The sequence below is a fragment of the Notolepis coatsorum genome, assembly GCF_963971535.1.
Source record: "Notolepis coatsorum genome assembly, chromosome: 1".
NCBI classification, from domain to species: Eukaryota; Metazoa; Chordata; class Actinopteri; order Aulopiformes; family Paralepididae; genus Notolepis; species Notolepis coatsorum.
Window position 1 is genome coordinate 100,606,986 of NC_140165.1, and position 19,994 is coordinate 100,626,979.

At 46.2% G+C, this 19,994-nt stretch overlaps 1 protein-coding gene across 2 annotated transcripts in view; it reads left to right on the top strand.

Annotated features, from left to right (window-relative positions):
- Window positions 1-19,577, top strand: part of men1 (multiple endocrine neoplasia I) — a 30,602-nt gene extending 11,025 nt beyond the window's left edge. For both annotated transcript variants that reach the window (XM_084324796.1, XM_084324797.1), the window contains exons 5-10: window positions 4,424-4,464; window positions 5,293-5,380; window positions 5,794-5,930; window positions 17,760-17,925; window positions 18,408-18,581; window positions 19,049-19,577. In XM_084324796.1, the coding sequence (XP_084180922.1) occupies window positions 4,424-4,464; window positions 5,293-5,380; window positions 5,794-5,930; window positions 17,760-17,925; window positions 18,408-18,581; window positions 19,049-19,576 (1,134 nt within the window). In that variant the 3' untranslated portion in view covers window position 19,577. The remainder of the gene's footprint in view (window positions 1-4,423; window positions 4,465-5,292; window positions 5,381-5,793; window positions 5,931-17,759; window positions 17,926-18,407; window positions 18,582-19,048) is intronic.
- Window positions 19,578-19,994: the final 417 nt, after the last annotated feature.

Below are 19,994 nucleotides of genomic sequence, written 5' to 3' on the forward strand. Positions count from 1 at the left end.
AAACATCACAGCGCTATCATTCTCCATGTCCAAGATGGTTCCTGCCCTTTTCAGTGATGTCTTACTCAGAAGTAGTGGGATATCAGCTTTGACTACTTCAGTTTCCACTCGACATTTTGTCAGTCCTATTTTGGCAGGCAGTTTCAGTATTCTGGAAGAATGCACTATATTTCCATCTCCAAACCGGAATGGTCTGGAGCTTGGGGTTTCACTTTTTACCATCTGGTTCACTTGACTTTGACTGAGATCAGCGACGAAGCTGTCCAACCATTTTTCTCCACACACTGTGCGGGTACATGCAGTGTCAATGATGGCCGTCCCTAAGGACTCAGTTAGGAATACCTCTGTTTCAGACAGTGCGGCAGTAAGCAGTGTGATGTCACATTCCTCTACCCTTGTTCGATCTTCAGTTAGCTTTACTTGCTCACTACTCTTGTGAGGACAGTCTTTAGCCCAATGGAACGTGCTCTGACATATAGCACATTTTGATCTCTTACCGAACCTATCCAGTGGGTTGGTACCCTGTGACTGTTGCCTTTGTTGTCCAACTTGTCCAAACTGCTGCGTCGTTGGACGTCTGAATCTTCCTTGTGAGCGTTGCTCAGTGAATAACGCTTCATCGTTAACGTGTATTCCGTTTGATGTGCCGCCGTGCAATCTCCCCCCAAAGATCCTCTTCAGCGCGGACTTCATTGCAGCAAACGTTAAATCTGTACACGCAGTCAGCGCCATTTGTCTGTTTTTCTCGTCTAGACAAGCCGTGTCTAAAAGTTTAAAAGCTAACACGGCGTCAGGAAGAGTCATGTCGTACCTTTTCATTCGGTTGTAACGCTGTTCAAAGTCAATCACATAGTCCGCCATGACATGGAGCTCTCCTTTTTGATACAGTCAAAAAAGGAGTATGCATCGTATGCGCGGTCTCTCTTCTTTGAGAAATATGCCATCTAGTTTTGCTAGCAGCGTGTCCATACCATTGTTGGTGTTCAAGTCCAAAGCTGGTATTTCCATAGCGATGTCCCTTGCCCTTCCTTCCAGCCCCAGGACAACGGCGAGGGCTTGTTTCTTCTTATCAAGTTCAGTAACCAGCTTCCAAATGGCGATCTCATTTTTCCAACACTTGTATGGTCGAGACTCGTCGAACTTTGTAGTTAGCAGTAGCCATCTTCTGCTAACCATCCTCTGCTACCAATGTTAGTCTACTATAAATAAACACGACGTTTATCTTCAGTTCACTTGGTTTATTCACTCAACTTGCATAACACCATTACAGAGCGATTAACGAACAGTAGAACTCCAGCTTGTGGTTGACACAGACTAACTGCGCATGCGTTTCACAGCCTCAAGAGGGCAACCTAGACTACCGTATTGCCAGTAGTAGATGCAAAGAGATTACATGTTAACACAACGATCGGATGACGGAACCGTAGATCTACGTGAACGGCACTCAAAGTGTTAAGGCTTGTCCTATTGTCCGGGACAAGTAAAAAAAAAATGGTCGGACAAGCATAATACAATTTAACTTGTCCGACTGGACTAGTAAAAAAGAAAATATATATATATATTCCCCAAACTAATAGTAACGTTATTCCATCTGATCAGAAAGTGCCTGTCTCACAGTGTCACACTGGAAACTCTCAATCTCTGTACGTCAATATTACTTGTCCTGGACAAACGGTGAACGTCTTCTGAATGCTCGCTTAACGGAACGTAGGCCAAATGCGTCCACATTTTTATTTTTATTTTTTTTAAACTTAATTTTTTAGCGTTTATCGCTTTTCTGGTCAAGCATGACCGACAGATACAGGGTGAAACGGGATATAGATCAGGGGAAGACATTCTGATGACGGCGGGTCCGGGAATCGAACTCGGAGTCCACCAGATCCGTGACGCAGCACGGTTTTCCCCGACGCTGAAATAGCGCCGAGATATGCGGTGAGCTACTGGAGCCCCCTGCGTCCACATTTTTATAGGATTCTATCACATTTTCATAACAATAGCACCCTGCGCAGTTTTCATTGAGGTTTCTTACAAATTAACGATGCTCTATGTTGTCCTTTATATGCCGATTTAGGGCTGGGCGATATAACGATAACGATAAATATCGCGATATATTTTAATAATCGATATCGAATATCGAAATAAAAAAAAAATCGAAAAATCGTTTTTTTTTTTTTTTTTATATTCTTTTTTACCTGCAACAGGGCAGTTTTAAAACCAGAGACAGTGGACAGACTTGTCTTTCTTGCCTGCAACTTAAAGTAATGGCTTTGCTTGTCCAAATGACAATACTGACCAAATTCAGATTTCTTTTTCTCTTGTCCATTTATTTTGTTTGCTTTCTAATTTAAAATACATTTTGAAACCGTCTGTACACAGTAGGCTATGTGTGCTAGCAGAACTAGACTCCAGTCACGAGTCAGTGCACATGTGCGGTGGTTTGTCCACCAAAAAAGCGCCAAAAGATCGAAAATAAACTAGCAGAGCCAGAACTGTTCAACTCCTCTGGAGCCACAGCCAGCAGAGAAGCCGGTTTACTTTAGCTTTTAAACCAGCTGCAGCCTGAGAACTGGAGTGTGAGGGGATGTAACACTAAAGATGGCGGCAATGACAAAGAATTGCTGCAAAATAAACATACATCTGTTAAAAAAAAAATTAAAAAAAAATGTTTTTTTTTTTTTTTTTATACTTATAACAATTCGATAATTATCGATATCGAGAAATAAAATAAAATTATCATATCGTTATCGCGATATGATTTTTTTCCATATCGCCCAGCCCTATGCCGATTATCATTAGAATCTTAAATTGTACCATATGTCCCCCTTTAGACAACATATGTAACGCTACCAGCGCACTTTTGTTAAGATAATTAGTTGGCCATTCTCGGTCGCTATACCGAGGTTGCAGTAATAGTTTAACGCTGTTCAGATCACGTCGGAGAATATAGACACATCCCAGTGACCTGCGACCTGTGCTAACGCTCTTGGGAAATGCAGTGTTGTAGTTCTCAACATTTTCAGCCTTTAATTTTAAACCAATGCTGCCATCTACTGACAACAAAAAAGTGTTGTCTAATCGTCACCTTGAGAGCTACTTCCATATACAGCGCCGCCCCAAACCCATTCTAGAGATTCCCACTTTTTGCTGGGAGTGGGGCGTGGCCGTATTTGGTCCCAGACAATAAGAGTGGCTGCAATTGGTCACCGTGACGTTAGTTGACACAGACAGTGGCACGAGACCGGCGAAAATATCAGAATGTTTAATAGAATGTTTAATAAAGGTTGGTTGTTTTGTTGTTACCTGTTGATCTAATGTGCCTATTGTTAAAAGAAATGATTTCAAATAAAATTACAATTATTTATTTGAATGGTGTTATTTATGGCAATAACAACTATACCGTAATAACAACTATAGGCGTAGACCAGGGTTTAACCCCTGGTCGTCAAGAGAGAGGGGAGATGAGAAAGATGAGCTGGTGCTGATGGGGAGTGAAGATGAGCTGGAGGACTGATCATACAGTATATACCCCACACACACAAATGCACACACACTGTGTTTAAGTTATTAAATCATAATAATTGTCCAAATCTCTTGTCGGTTTTATTTATTTTTTAATAGGCCTTTATTTTCACAAGTACATTTAGCTTGTACAAGTGAGTTTAGCTTTCGGTCAAGTAAAATATCTGAGCCAGGACAAGTGGCTCAAAAAGTTAATGTCAAGCCCTGCTGTGTCACACTGCACTGCAGGCCTTCTTAACACTAGCACAGCCATGGAGAAAATGCCACTGATTCCCGCCGGGAACGGGTCAGATGACCCGACAGCTTATATGAGAAATATGAGAAAAATAAACAGTGTAAACTATATAATTACCTCTGAATATAAAAATATGAGGTTTACCACAATGAAATGTAGGTTTGAGTGATATATATATATACCGGTATATATATATATATATATATATATATATATATATATTTTTTTTTTTTTTTTTTTTTTTTTTTTTTGATGGAAGAGCCACACATTGACGGGCAAAGAGCCACATGCGGCTCGCAAGCCACGGGTTGGCCACCCCTGCGCTAATGCTCGCAAAGTGCTGTGACTTTCATCTGTTCCAATGGCCCATTATGTGGAATAATGTTCTAATTACATTTTCCTGAAGTAATTAAAAAATTTCAGAAACCGTGCCAGATAAAACGGGTACTTTTAGGAAAAGTCATTGAGTGACAGAGCTGGAGCTCGACCGAGTGACGAGGATACATTTATTGAAAATGCCTAGGGGTAATTTGACCCCTTGTCGGCTGTGCTAGTGTTAATGTCAGCACGAAAGTACTTGTTATTGGATGTTCTTCTCACCCGTCTCTTTTTTTTTTTTTTTTTTTTTTAAATCTCTGCTGCCTCTTGATGAACGCCTGTCTGACATAGAAACTACTATGGCTGCTTTATGAGCGAGGAGACCTGGAAAGGTGAGCCGTTATGTTTGCAGTTGTGGGGAAATAAATGTTTTATAAACTGTGGTTGTGATGAATATGTTTTTCCCCTGAAAGTGTCCACCCATAGTACACTTAAATACATTTAAACCCGTTTTAATGTAACCCGTAATTTAACGGTTACATTATCAGATGCACTGTACAAGTAATTTCCAACACCAGTTCCTTGATGGTCATTGTTCATTATCTAAAATGTATTAAAGTAGACAGCAAATTATTATTGGACTACTTTAATTCAATCTAATCCCTTCATTATATACACTCACTGCATTGTAAATCGACTGCACACATACTATATGTTGATTTGCCAAAGTCCTAAGCCTCCTTATGTGCTGTATTGTGTCTTGGCTATCCTAAGCCTCCTTTTGTGTTGTATTGTGTCTCAGATATCCTAAGCCTCTGTATGTGTTGTATTGTGTCTCAGATATCCTAAGCCTCCTTGTGTGTTGTATTGTGTCTCAGATATCCTAAGCCTCTGTATGTGTTGTATTGTGTCTCAGATATCCTAAGCCTCCTTTTGTGTTGTATTGTGTCTCAGATATCCTAAGCCTCTGTATGTGTTGTATTGTGTCTCAGATATCCTAAGCCTCCTTGTGTGTTGTATTGTGTCTCAGATATCCTAAGCCTCCTTGTGTGTTGTATTGTGTCTCAGATATCCTAAGCCTCTGTATGTGTTGTATTGTGTCTCTGATATCCTAAGCCTCCTTGTGTGTTGTATTGTGTCTCAGATATCCTAAGCCTCCTTGTGTGTTGTATTGTGTCTCAGATATCCTAAGCCTCCTTGTGTGTTGTACTGTGTCTCAGATATCCTATGGCCATGGGAACACTAGCAGACCTTGAGGACCAGGACCCCATCCCTGGCAAGGAGAACCCTCTCCATATCCACCTCAAAGTGAGTGTGTACAGCACTATTCAGTCACCGCTATCCAAGCTAGTTTCATTATCTTGTAGTTAAAAACTATCATTGTGTAATTAACAATCAAATGGTAATTTTAAATGGAAGAGGATAGCCACACACTCTTCAAAAGTCTTCTTCAGGTTATTGACCCCCCCCCACGACCCTATTGGATACCCAGGCTGTGCCAAACAGTCAATCCAGGTTTGTGTGTTCTCTACCACTGCAAGTCAAACCCTGCCCTCTTTTCTTTATCCTCCAATCACAACTGTTGCTTCTCTGAGGCAAACTTGAATGAGTAGGTGTTGGCTAATATTATTATTATTAGCTATATTCCCCCTCTCTGGTTGTCGTGAGGTGTTCAGTTCATGATGGGTGATTTTGTGTGTGTCTTGTTTGTTCTTCTCCAGGCCGTGGGCTCCGCTAAGAAGTACTACAACAATGAGCACATCTACCCCTTCATGTATCTGGCCGGATTCTACTACAGACACAGGAACGTACGGGACGCGCTGGGGTCCTGGGCAGAGGCCGCCCAGGTCATGCAGGAGTGAGTACTGGTGACGAAACAAGACGCACACAAAATCACCCATCATGACGAAACAAAACAAAGCTTTTGTCCTTGTATAGAATACGAGGAAATTAGGAGTGCTACTCCTCATCAGTGCAGTTTAAAGAAAAGAGGAAACAAAAGTACAGATGAAAACATGACCTCAAACAACAACACATTGATCTCAACAGCGGCACATGCATACATCCAACACAAGTACACAAGAGGTAGGTTGTTGAATAAGTGCTTATTGCACTAAAATAAAATCTTAGAATCAATACGGTTTTAATTGTGCTGGTATGAAAATGATTGAATAATGAGAATTAATGCACACAGTATGAATGCAATTATTGCAGTAAGGGGTCGGGGTGGGGGGGGGACTGTTGTTGACTCTAGTGGTCCGGCCTGGGTGGTGTGCTGGAGGAGTACTCTACAATGTTATTGTGAGAATTAAGACCGTCTACTTGAATTTTGTCATCGCGGGAGATCAAGGCGTATTTTGAGGGAAAGTGTGAATGATCTTTGCCGACATTCTGCTCTAATAATGTGCATCTGTGCCAGTTAAATATGTGGATCGTGCTTTGATTTGAATTTGGGAGGGAGAATCCCACTTTTAGGTCACTTGCATACGAGTTGTTTTTTCACAATATCCCCAACGATCATCTTAACACGAGTGCAAGTCGACTTGGGGAGAAATGTGCATCCCTGCTTCAGACGTCACTGTTGCAGGTGTAACATCACTGTTGCAGGTGTAACATCACTGTTGCAGGTGTAACATCACTGTTGCAGGTGTAACAGAGTTGGAGAAGTCTATTGAGCTCTTCGCGCGGAGTGCACTTTTGGTAGGTGTTGCCTTTCAGGCTTGCAAGCACAGGACTTGTGCTTTAAACTGGGTTGAGACTGAGAAGTACATTTCAGCCTGAGAGAGAGCGAAGGTCCTTGGTAGACGAAATACACCTGTTACACAGGCTCACAGGGTAACATAAACAATGAGGGTAACACTTTATAATAACATATAATATAATAACAATATAATACATTTTAAGTTATTTGTAGATGATGAACTAATCATGAACAAACCATTTATATACATTCGTAAATTATTATTAAATCATTTATAACTATTTGTATAACATTCACAAATGTTTTATACGTTATTTATACAGGGTGTCCGCGGATCCTTAAAAAGTCTTAAAAGGTCTTAAATTTGTTTATCAATAATTAAGGCCTTAGTTTGTCTTAAAATGTCTTAAATCCATTTTCAGAGGTCTTAAAAATGCCATAGAAAGGAAAGATAAAATGCCATGTCATCTTATGTTTTATTATGAAATCTGGGGGAAAACGGTTAACGGGAGATAAAGTTTGACTTTTCATTGACCGTGTTGTAGAATCACGCAGACCGGAATGGGGCGGAACCAACACAACTCCTTGTGTAATGTGTTGGCCGGGGAACCAACGGAGTATAGCTAACGTTAGCAAGGCGAAGCGATAACGCTAACGTTACGTTTAGTTTAGTTTAGTTTAGCATTTGCACTCGTTAATATGGGAAAGTGCCAATTTAACGAGAACTGGCTCGACAATCCACTGTTTGCGCGATGGTTGGTCCCTCCCAGTCAAATACCATCACAAGCCCCGCTGCAACAAAAAAAAGAGCAGTCGCGTCGCACATGCTGAGCGCTCTGCAAAAACCGCCTGCAAACTACTATTTCGCATTTATTTTCGGCCCCTGCCTCCACACCAGCTGCGCCATCTCAGGTAGGACTATAACATCTGCACCAACAGAAGTCCGGATAACATTCGGCTCCACGCCAAAGCTTGAAGCTGAGGTCTTAACTTTAAAATAATCTATTCACGGATGTAAACAAGGACACGTTTGTGTTTATGTTCGATGAGAGCTTCACCCACTATGTATTTCTTCCTCCCACCCACCCCCTCCTAATGACGTACAGTATCCTCCCATGTATGTTAGGATCTATGGGTAACAGTACTGTATATTTGCATATCGTATATGTCACAAATGTAACGGTACAGTACTATATACCTGTATGTCCCTATGCCATAAATGTCATGTATGTTGAGTGTCATAAATGTCACTATGAATTGAAAATGGGGGACCCTGATGTAAACAAGACAAACGTCTTTCTCTGGTCTGCATCCCCTTAACAATTGTGTGTATTGAGCCGTACTGTATTGTACCCATTCTGCAATCTGTTAAACAAAGTATTCATTCATTCAACCAAAACCACAAAAACAAAACAACTGGATGAATGAATGAAAACTTTATTTAACAGATTGCAGAATGGGTACAATACAGTACGGCTCAATACACACAATTGTTAAGGGGATGCAGACCAGAGAAAGACGTGTGTCTTGTTTACATCAGGGTCCCCCATTTTCAATTATAGTGACATGACATTTATGACATACTCAACATACATGACATCATGACATTAATGGCATAGAGAGACATACATGACATACAGGTATACTATATAGTACTGTAGTGTTACAATTGTGACGATATGCAAATATACAGTACTGTTACCCAGAGATCCTAACAGAAAATATATACATATGATGGGGAGGAGACTGTACATTAGGAGGGGGGGGGGGGGGGGGGGGTTGGACATTTACGGTGCCCAGTTTCTAATTGCAGCCTCCCGTAGGTGCAGCGTTTTTGAATGTGGGCAGGGGTAAAGTGGGTTTTAGGAGTGAGGTCAAGCAGTAGTCTGACCAGTTTGTTTTGTGATGTTTGTAATCTTGTTTTTAGGGCCTTTGAGGTGCTTTGGTACCATGAGGTGCAAGCATAGTCGTAGTACCCTTGAATGAGTGCTCCTGTTAGAGTCTTCAGGGTATTCTTGTTTACCAGAGAGGAGATCCGGCACAAGAATCTTGTTTGTTGGTTGACTTTTTTGATACCCTGGGGAGGGTGGTAATAGTTATGTGTTCTGACAGTGGCTGCTTGGCCCCTGGTATATTTTGTATAGCTATATTTGCTATTTATGTTTGGTCACCCCTTTGTTGAAATTCATCCAATCCAGTTACTCCTTTAAGTTCAAGATTTTTAAGTTTCCAAGTTATGTTTTAATAAACATATTTGGACCAATGTGTCCCTAAACTTAAACTAATTGGTGTCGTTGCATGATTTTTGTTATTGTGAAATTGGTATTAAATTTAATTCTGAGTGGCATTAAAAAGTCTTAAAAAGCATTCAATCTGACTGGGCTAAACCTGCAGATACCCTGTTTATAACTCATTATCAACATTGATTGTACTTTATTTGTTCATTAAATAATGTTATTAAATAATGTTAATAAGGTAATAACTGGGGCACCCTCGTGGCGCACCACGTTAGTGCATCGCACACCTACGCGGCCGTCCCGGGTTCGCTTCCCACTTCCGGTGACATTTGTCGCATGTCTTCCCCCGCCTCTTCTCCCGTTCATCCTCTCCTCATCTGTCGGTCATGTCTGACCATGAAAAGCAATAAATGCTATAAAAAGAAAATCTTAAAAAAATTAAATAATGTAATAACTGATTGCATGATTTGCATAGTCTAAATAAAAATTATCCTGAATTGAGGAAACGGCACATATCAAAGCTGAAGCGGCTCATTCATTGTGAGAACTATTGCCTATTCAAGCAAGCAAGTGCCAAAATTAAGCCGTCTACAGCTGATTCTTTTAAAAAGCAAAATAAAGTAAGAGAATGATGGGAGACGTGCAGCACCACTAATGATGACACGCATGAGTTTGTACTCCTGTCTCCTCCTTTCCAGACTTGTTGTGTCTGATGCGTGACACAGGTTATTTATTGAGACGGTAGGAAGGCTGAGAGAGAGAGAGACGGAGTAGGAGAGACATGAGAGAGAGGGTTATTGCTTGTAACAAGTCCGTTCAGAATGAGGACCATTGTGTTCCCTTCATGAAAATACACGAAGGCATTTATCTGTTATGTGGTTAGGCGACCAGCGGAGGGCAGCCAATTCAAAGCTGTTTGTCTTGAGTAAATGTTTCCCTTCACTACTGTATACAAATGTATACCTACAGTCGGATAGTTCAAACCACATTATCAAGAAATGTGCTTCCTTAAAGCAGTTAGTGTTCAAGTAAATTGAAATCGTACTTAAATTTTTTTATTTTTATTTTTTTATCTTTTTCCCCCTCCTTTTTCCTCCGATTTTCTCCCATCCCAATGTTAGTCGTTATGCCAATTCCCAATCCCCTTCCTGGTCGCTGCGCACTTACCCCCCACAGTCGGTCTGGGAGAGTGGAGGCTATCACGTGCTTCCTCTGACACACGTCTAGCCAATCAACCGCTTCTTTTCACCTGGCAGCGCGGACTCTCACTGAGAGGGTGTAACGTGTGGAAGGATCACACTACCCCCCTTAGATCCTATCCGCGCTGAGCAGGCGCCCCGACCGAGCTGTAGGAGTCGCTGTTTACAATGACCCGGACCCACCCCGCCAGCTTTCCCACCCTCTAAACAGCCAATTGTATTAGTGTGAATGGCCAGCCAAGCTGGCGACAACGCCGGAGCTGTGAGCTGGATTCGAACAGGCGAATCCAGCGTCTCCGGTGTTGGTGACGAACGCAATCTCCGCTACGCCACCTGACCGCCCCGGTACTTACATTTTTAATGATCTGTCTGTGAAAGCGGGAGACGGGAATAGGAGAGACGCAGTAGATGGGGTTCTTTATTGAGACAGTAGGAAGGCTGAGAGGGAGACAAGTAGGAGAGACATAGGAGAGAGGGTTATTGGAGGATTCGATCTCAAGCCAACAGGGACACGTGTGGTACAAGAGATGGGTGTGTTGACCACTACACCGTCTGGGTGTGTTGACCACTACACCGTCTCTAGGTGTGTTGACCACTACACCGTCTGGGTGTGTTGACCACTACACCGTCTGGGTGTGTTGACCACTACACTGTCTCTAGGTGTGTTGACCACTACACCGTCTCTGGGTGTGTTGACCACTACACTGTCTCTAGGTGTGTTGACCACTACACCGTCTAGGTGTGTTGACCACTACACCGTCTCTCTGGGTGTGTTGACCACTACACCGTCTCTCTGGGTGTGTTGACCACTACACTGTCTCTAGGTGTGTTGACCACTACACCGTCTCTCTGGGTGTGTTGACCACTACACCGTCTCTCTGGGTGTGTTGACCACTACACCGTCTAGGTGTGTTGACCACTACACCGTCTCTCTGGGCGTGTTGACCACTACACCGTCTCTCTAGGTGTGTTGACCACTACACCGTCTCTGGGTGTGTTGACCACTACACCGTCTCTCTAGGTGTGTTGACCACTACACCGTCTCTAGGTGTGTTGACCACTACACCGTCTCTCTGGGTGTGTTGACCACTACACCGTCTCTCTAGGTGTGTTGACCACTACACCGTCTCTCTGGGTGTGTTGACCACTACACCGTCTCTAGGTGTGTTGACCACTACACTGTCTCTCTGGGCGTGTTGACCACTACACCGTCTCTGGGCGTGTTGACCACTACACCGTCTCTAGGTGTGTTGACCACTACACCGTCTCTCTGGGCGTGTTGACCACTACACCGTCTCTCTGGGCGTGTTGACCACTACACCGTCTCTCTGGGCGTGTTGACCACTACACCGTCTCTCTGGGTGTGTTGACCACTACACTGTCTCTAGGTGTGTTGACCACTACACCGTCTCTCTGGGCGTGTTGACCACTACACCGTCTCTCTGGGCGTGTTGACCACTACACTGTCTCTAGGTGTGTTGACCACTACACCGTCTCTAGGTGTTTTGACCACTACACCGTCTCTCTGGGCGTGTTGACCACTACACCGTCTCTCTGGGCGTGTTGACCACTACACCGTCTCTAGGTGTGTTGACCACTACACCGTCTCTCTGGGCGTGTTGACCACTACACCGTCTCTCTGGGCGTGTTGACCACTACACTGTCTCTAGGTGTGTTGACCACTACACCGTCTCTAGGTGTTTTGACCACTACACGGTCTCTCTGGGCGTGTTGACCACTACACCGTCTCTCTGGGTGTGTTGACCACTACACCGTCTCTCTGGGCGTGTTGACCACTACACGTCTCTCTAGGTGTGTTGACCACTACACCGTCTCTCTAGGTGTGTTGACCACTACACCGTCTCTAGGTGTGTTGACCACTACACCGTCTCTCTAGGTGTGTTGACCACTACACTGTCTCTCTGGGCGTGTTGACCACTACACCGTCTCTCTGGGTGTGTTGACCACTACACCGTCTCTAGGTGTGTTGACCACTACACCGTCTCTAGGTGTGTTGACCACTACACCGTCTCTCTGGGTGTGTTGACCACTACACCGTCTCTAGGTGTGTTGACCACTACACCGTCTCTAGGTGTGTTGACCACTACACCGTCTCTCTGGGCGTGTTGACCACTACACCGTCTCTCTGGGTGTGTTGACCACTACACCGTCTCTGGGTGTGTTGACCACTACACCGTCTCTCTAGGTGTGTTGACCACTACACCGTCTCTCTGGGTGTGTTGACCACTACACCGTCTCTCTAGGTGTGTTGACCACTACACCGTCTCTAGGTGTGTTGACCACTACACCGTCTCTTTGGGTGTGTTGACCACTACACCGTCTCTGGGTGTGTTGACCACTACACCGTCTCTGGGCGTGTTGACCACTACACCATCTCTAGGTGTGTTGACCACTACACCGTCTCTCTAGGTGTGTTGACCACTACACCGTCTCTCTAGGTGTGTTGACCACTACACCGTCTCTAGGTGTGTTGACCACTACACCGTCTCTTTGGGTGTGTTGACCACTACACCGTCTCTGGGTGTGTTGACCACTACACCGTCTCTGGGCGTGTTGACCACTACACCATCTCTAGGTGTGTTGACCACTACACCGTCTCTCTAGGTGTGTTGACCACTACACCGTCTCTCTAGGTGTGTTGACCACTACACCGTCTCTAGGTGTGTTGACCACTACACCGTCTCTCTGGGTGTGTTGACCACTACACCGTCTCTAGGTGTGTTGACCACTACACCGTCTCTCTAGGTGTGTTGACCACTACACCATCTCTAGGTGTGTTGACCACTACACCGTCTCTCTGGGTGTGTTGACCACTACACCATCTCTAGGTGTGTTGACCACTACACCGTCTCTGGGTGTGTTGACCACTACACCGTCTCTGGGTGTGTTGACCACTACACCGTCTCTCTGGGTGTGTTGACCACTACACCGTCTCTCTGGGCGTGTTGACCACTACACCGTCTCTAGGTGTGTTGACCACTACACCGTCTCTCTGGGTGTGTTGACCACTACACCGTCTCTCTGGGTGTGTTGACCACTACACCGTCTCTAGGTGTGTTGACCACTACACCGTCTCTCTGTGTGTGTTGACCACTACACCGTCTCTAGGTGTGTTGACCACTACACCGTCTCTCTGGGCGTGTTGACCACTACACTGTCTAGGTGTGTTGACCACTACACCGTCTCTAGGTGTTTTGACCACTACACCGTCTCTCTGGGCGTGTTGACCACTACACCGTCTCTCTGGGTGTGTTGACCACTACACCGTCTCTCTGGGCGTGTTGACCACTACACCGTCTCTCTAGGTGTGTTGACCACTACACCGTCTCTCTAGGTGTGTTGACCACTACACCGTCTCTAGGTGTGTTGACCACTACACCGTCTCTCTAGGTGTGTTGACCACTACACTGTCTCTCTGGGCGTGTTGACCACTACACCGTCTCTCTGGGTGTGTTGACCACTACACCGTCTCTCTAGGTGTGTTGACCACTACACCGTCTCTAGGTGTGTTGACCACTACACCGTCTCTCTGGGTGTGTTGACCACTACACCGTCTCTAGGTGTGTTGACCACTACACCGTCTCTCTAGGTGTGTTGACCACTACACCGTCTCTCTGGGCGTGTTGACCACTACACCGTCTCTCTGGGTGTGTTGACCACTACACCGTCTCTGGGTGTGTTGACCACTACACCGTCTCTCTAGGTGTGTTGACCACTACACCGTCTCTCTGGGTGTGTTGACCACTACACCGTCTCTCTGGGTGTGTTGACCACTACACCGTCTCTCTGGGTGTGTTGACCACTACACTGTCTCTAGGTGTGTTGACCACTACACCGTCTCTCTAGGTGTGTTGACCACTACACCGTCTCTAGGTGTGTTGACCACTACACCATCTCTCTGGGTGTGTTGACCACTACACCGTCTCTAGGTGTTTTGACCACTACACCGTCTCTCTAGGTGTGTTGACCACTACACCGTCTCTAGGTGTGTTGACCACTACACCGTCTCTTTGGGTGTGTTGACCACTACACCGTCTCTGGGTGTGTTGACCACTACACCGTCTCTGGGCGTGTTGACCACTACACCATCTCTAGGTGTGTTGACCACTACACCGTCTCTCTAGGTGTGTTGACCACTACACCGTCTCTCTAGGTGTGTTGACCACTACACCGTCTCTAGGTGTGTTGACCACTACACCGTCTCTCTGGGTGTGTTGACCACTACACCGTCTCTAGGTGTGTTGACCACTACACCGTCTGGGTGTGTTGACCACTACACCGTCTCTAGGTGTGTTGACCACTACACCGTCTCTGGGTGTGTTGACCACTACACCGTCTCTCTAGGTGTGTTGACCACTACACTGTCTCTCTGGGTGTGTTGACCACTACACCGTCTCTCTGGGTGTGTTGACCACTACACCGTCTCTAGGTGTGTTGACCACTACACCGTATCTCTGGGTGTGTTGACCACTACACCGTCTCTGGGTGTGTTGACCACTACACCGTCTCTCTGGGTGTGTTGACCACTACACCGTCTCTCTGGGTGTGTTGACCACTACACCGTCTCTAGGTGTGTTGACCACTACACCGTCTCTAGGTGTGTTGACCACTACACCGTCTCTCTGGGTGTGTTGACCACTACACCGTCTCTCTAGGTGTGTTGACCACTACACCGTCTCTCTGGGTGTGTTGACCACTACACCGTCTCTAGGCGTGTTGACCACTACACCGTCTCTCTGGGTGTGTTGACCACTACACCGTCTCTCTGGGCGTGTTGACCACTACACCGTCTCTGGGTGTGTTGACCACTACACCATCTCTCTAGGTGTGTTGACCACTACACCGTCTCTCTGGGCGTGTTGACCACTACACCGTCTCTCTGGGTGTGTTGACCACTACACCGTCTCTAGGCGTGTTGACCACTACACCGTCTCTCTAGGTGTGTTGACCACTACACCGTCTCTCTGGGCGTGTTGACCACTACACCGTCTCTAGGTGTGTTGACCACTACACCGTCTCTCTGGGTGTGTTGACCACTACACCGTCTCTAGGTGTGTTGACCACTACACCGTATCTAGGTGTGTTGACCACTACACCGTCTCTAGGCGTGTTGACCACTACACCGTCTCTCTGGGTGTGTTGACCACTACACCGTCTCTCTGGGCGTGTTGACCACTACACCGTCTCTCTGGGCGTGTTGACCACTACACCGTCTCTAGGTGTGTTGACCACTACACCGTCTCTCTGGGTGTGTTGACCACTACACCGTCTCTGGGTGTGTTGACCACTACACCGTCTCTAGGTGTGTTGACCACTACACCGTCTCTAGGTGTGTTGACCACTACACCGTCTCTAGGTGTGTTGACCACTACACCGTCTCTAGGTGTGTTGACCACTACACCGTCTCTCTGGGTGTGTTGACCACTACACCGTCTCTAGGTGTGTTGACCACTACACCGTCTCTAGGTGTGTTGACCACTACACCGTCTCTCTAGGTGTGTTGACCACTACACTGTCTCTAGGTGTGTTGACCACTACACCGTCTCTCTAGGTGTGTTGACCACTACACCGTCTCTCTAGGTGTGTTGACCACTACACCGTCTCTCTAGGTGTGTTGACCACTACACCGTCTCTAGGTGTGTTGACCACTACACCGTCTCTCTAGGTGTGTTGACCACTACACCGTCTCTCTGGGCGTGTTGACCACTACACCGTCTCTCTGGGTGTGTTGACCACTACACCGTCTCTGGGTGTGTTGACCACTACACCGTCTCTCTGGGTGTGTTGACCACCAAATTATTTAGCTGGCCCTTCATCCATTTCTTCCCCGATTCAAGGTTTTTGTGGGATTTATTTCCTCTCGTCTTCACTGAAGGTCAAAGGTCAGGCTGTAAAATCTTATTGGATACATGTCACTGAATAAGGGCTATACAGCTGGACTTGGACTTAATCCTCTGGACACATTTGACCTGCATCGTCTCCACCCCTTTAAATACAGTCTGTGGCCGATGGAGCTTCGGCTAAAAATACAGACTGACCGACCAGAGAACGGGGAACAGAGAGGCCGCTCCCTCCTCCAGTCCTCTGTCCTCTCTGGGACGTGTACTGGCAGGACGCGCCCAGCGCAGCGCTCCCTCCCTGTCCCGTCAGCTTCCCTTTCCCTCTCTGCCTTTTCCTCTTGCCCCTATTGTTCTGCCGGTCCCCTCCACGCACGCTTCGTATGGATCTGGAGAAGAGGGGAAGCGGAGTGCGATATCGATATACAAAACAAACACCGGTGGCCGTTTTTAATTTACACATTGAAAATGGTTATCTTTTTTGGCAGGCTTTTGGATGCTGTTATAAAAAATTTAATAAAAAGGTTACAAAGAATTAGAGGTTGACCCAATATCGGTATCTCTGTTACAGATATTCTGCTGTTTGATTAGGGCTCTAGCGGGCTCATTCTTTAAGCTAGCGTGAATATACCGGTATCATATAATAATAACTTTATTTGTATAGCACCTTTCATACAGGGGATTGCAGTTCAAAGTGCTTTACATCAGTAAGAAATAAAACATAAAATCAGTGTAAAACAAGCGGCAAGAGCAAAGCATAAAGTGGGATAAAATATATTAATCAAATCATATCAGAACCTCACGTTCCAATAGGCTTCTGTAATCTGTTACAAAACATGATGAAGGTTATAGTATGCACCCAGCGGATAGTCTGGCGTAAAGATAAAAGTAAAAATAAGTAAAATAATAGCAAGGGTAAAATGAGCAGCAGACATATAAACATATGAATCTAGAGATATTGAGGAATCCAAAGGTGCCAGTTATGTCACTGGCAAAGGGGGGTCGATTATTTGATGGGAGGAAATGCCACGGACATGGTCATTTTCAAAGGGGTCCCTTGACTTCTCACCTCCAAGATATGAATGGAAATGGGCTCAATAGACCTGTTCGCCGACGACGTCATGACAAAATATGCCCGCGCCGACCCCGAAGCAGAAAGGAGCGTAATCCTGGTCAGAACAACGGGGCAGACGGACTACATTTCCATTTGTTAGCCATGCTAGCGATCTAAACGATCAAACCATCCAAAGCTAGATATGTAAAAGGTGACAAGACTCGCACTCAGTCAAGCTGATTTGGCTAAATGACATCCAGCTGTTTTAGTTTGAAACTACTTTTAGTCAGGGGAGTGTCATGGTTTCTCCATAGAGCCCCATTGTACTTCTTCTGGCGCAGCAGCTCACGCAGGTAGAGGGTAACTTAGTCACGTGACACAATAGCCAAACAAATGCATTATCCCTCAATATCGTATGCCAAATGATTAGGGCCTATTACAAAAAAGGTCAAGAGTCCTCATCTGCACCGTCCGAATACAGTCAATGCTTGAGTCCAAGTCCGAGTCGTCAGTGCTCAAGTCCAAGTCGAGTCACGAGTCCTGAAAATCAGTCCTGGACTAAAGTACTACAACACTGGTCCACAGATTGTAACTGACAGCATCTGTAACATCATCACCCCCCATCTCCTCTCCTCCAGCTATAACTATTTCCGTGAGGACGAGGAGATCTACAAGGAGTTTTTTGACATCGCCAACGACGTCATCCCCACTCTACTGAAGGAGACGGCTGCTGCTGACGAGCTGGCGGAGGAGGACGGAGGAGGGGCGGCGGGGGGAGGCGACGACGACGATGAGGACGACAAGGTACGGTCACCCTCGCTTCCCGCGCAGTGGAGGGGTGTTGAGTAGCGGATGAAAGGTCCTCTTGCCTCGTCCATTTTGAATAGCTATATTCTCCCCACAGACGGACCGTTAATGATATCTGGTGTCCCAGCTAATGCCTTTTCTGTTGATGCATCGACTTTAGCCGCCTTATCTCACTTTGGATTCATCAATTCTTGTCAATCTCTCCCTCTTATCGCTCGGTCTCTCACAAACTCACTTTCTCCCTCCCTCTATTGCTCTATCTCTCCCTCTTTATATCTATCCCTCCATCTTTCCACCCCCCCTTCCGTCTATATTTCTCCCTCTATCCCTCCCTCCCCTATCTCCTCCATCTCTACCCCCCTCTCTCTCCCCCTCTCACTTTCTCCCTCTTTCTATTTGTCTCCCTCTTTATATCTATCCATCCATCTCCTCCATCCCTCCCTCTATCTCCTCCCTCTTTCTCACCCTCTCCTACCCAGGACCTGGCCAAGCAGGCCACTGCGCTCTCTGCGCTTCAGGACCCAGAATGCTTTGCTCACCTGCTGCAATTCTACGACGGCATCTGCAAATGGGAGGAGGGAAGTCCTACGCCTGTGCTGCACGTGGGCTGGGCCACCTACCTGGTCCAGTCACTGAGTCGCTTCGATGCACAGGTGAGAGCCGGAAAAGAGTAGGCATGTAACGATGGCATGTAACGTAACCACACCCCTCCGACACAAATGTAGTTCTTTCTACCGCGTTGGAATAAATACTGTCGGACAATCTAACAATAATTAACACATTTACAAGTCGTATTAAGTTTAGCAAATAAGGAAACTGATGGAGAACATTTCAAAACACTCAAAAATGCCAATATCTCTTTCGACCTATTTTTGTGCAACGTTTTCGGCTTTTTTTCTTTTTTTTTTTAAGTTTTTCTTTTCTTTTACATTTTAACAGCAAACAACACAATATAAACATCAACAATAATAATAATAATGACAATAATAAATACAGATCTAAACTTAACTAATAAATAAGAAATACAAATATACCAAATAAAAACAAAAAACACACCACAAAGGACATTAGACAGACATTGTGGTTCTTACATCCCATAATCCACGTGTGCTTTTGACAGGTACGTCTGAAGGTGTCGATCATCATCAAAGAGCCGGAGTCCCAGGACGACGACGACCAGTCCAGCGACGACCCCCGGGAGGGACGCAGGCGCGGGCCCCGCAGGGAGTCCAAGCTGGAGGACCAGAGCCCCGCTCCTCCTCCGGCCGCCTCCACGTCGCCTCCGCCTCCCACGCAGCAGCCCCCCGCTCAGCCCAAGAAGGCGGCCGAGGTGGGCGGGCGGCGGCGGTCGTCGCAGCAGGGGCCGCGGGGCGGCGGCGGGGACCCCAAGGCCAAGTCACCCAGCCCGGACCCCTCCTCGTCCCCCGTGTCCCGGCTGCCCGCGGCCCCCTCGGCGGTCCCTGTGGTGACCTTCCAGAGCGAGAAGATGAAGGGGATGAAGGGGCTCCTGTGCGCCGCCAAGGTGAACTCCAGCGCCATCAAGCTGCAGCTCACTGCGCAGTCGCAGGTGCAGATGAAGAGGCAGAAGAGCACGTCGTCGGGGGACTACTCCATGTCCTTCATGAAGCGCCAGCGCAAGTCGCTCTAGACCTGGCTTTTAAAAACCTATGGGGGGGGGGGGGGGGGGGTTCCACTGGGGGTGCCCCCTCCTCGTGAACGATAGTACTAGTCTGTTTTTAATGAGCCCGGTCCCTGAGACCCCTTGTGTGGGTCGGGAGCTGTGAGCGTTTTTAAAAACCCATGTTCTAGACTTTTGATTGTCGGGAGGAGAGGGGGTTTTAAGACTGTGGGACGTCGTTCCGTTGTACTGTGAAAGGCAAAGCGTGACGGTGACACACTTGCGCGCAAAAAAGAAAACCACACCGATTTCGCTTTTGTTTTGTAAAACGTTTTTAGCAATGTTTTCATCCAGATGTTGAAATGCAGTCGTCATATCGTCGCTCCCGTCTGCCCTTTTGCAACATTTTATTTCCTCGCCCATGTGTACATATGAGCTCGGATTAACT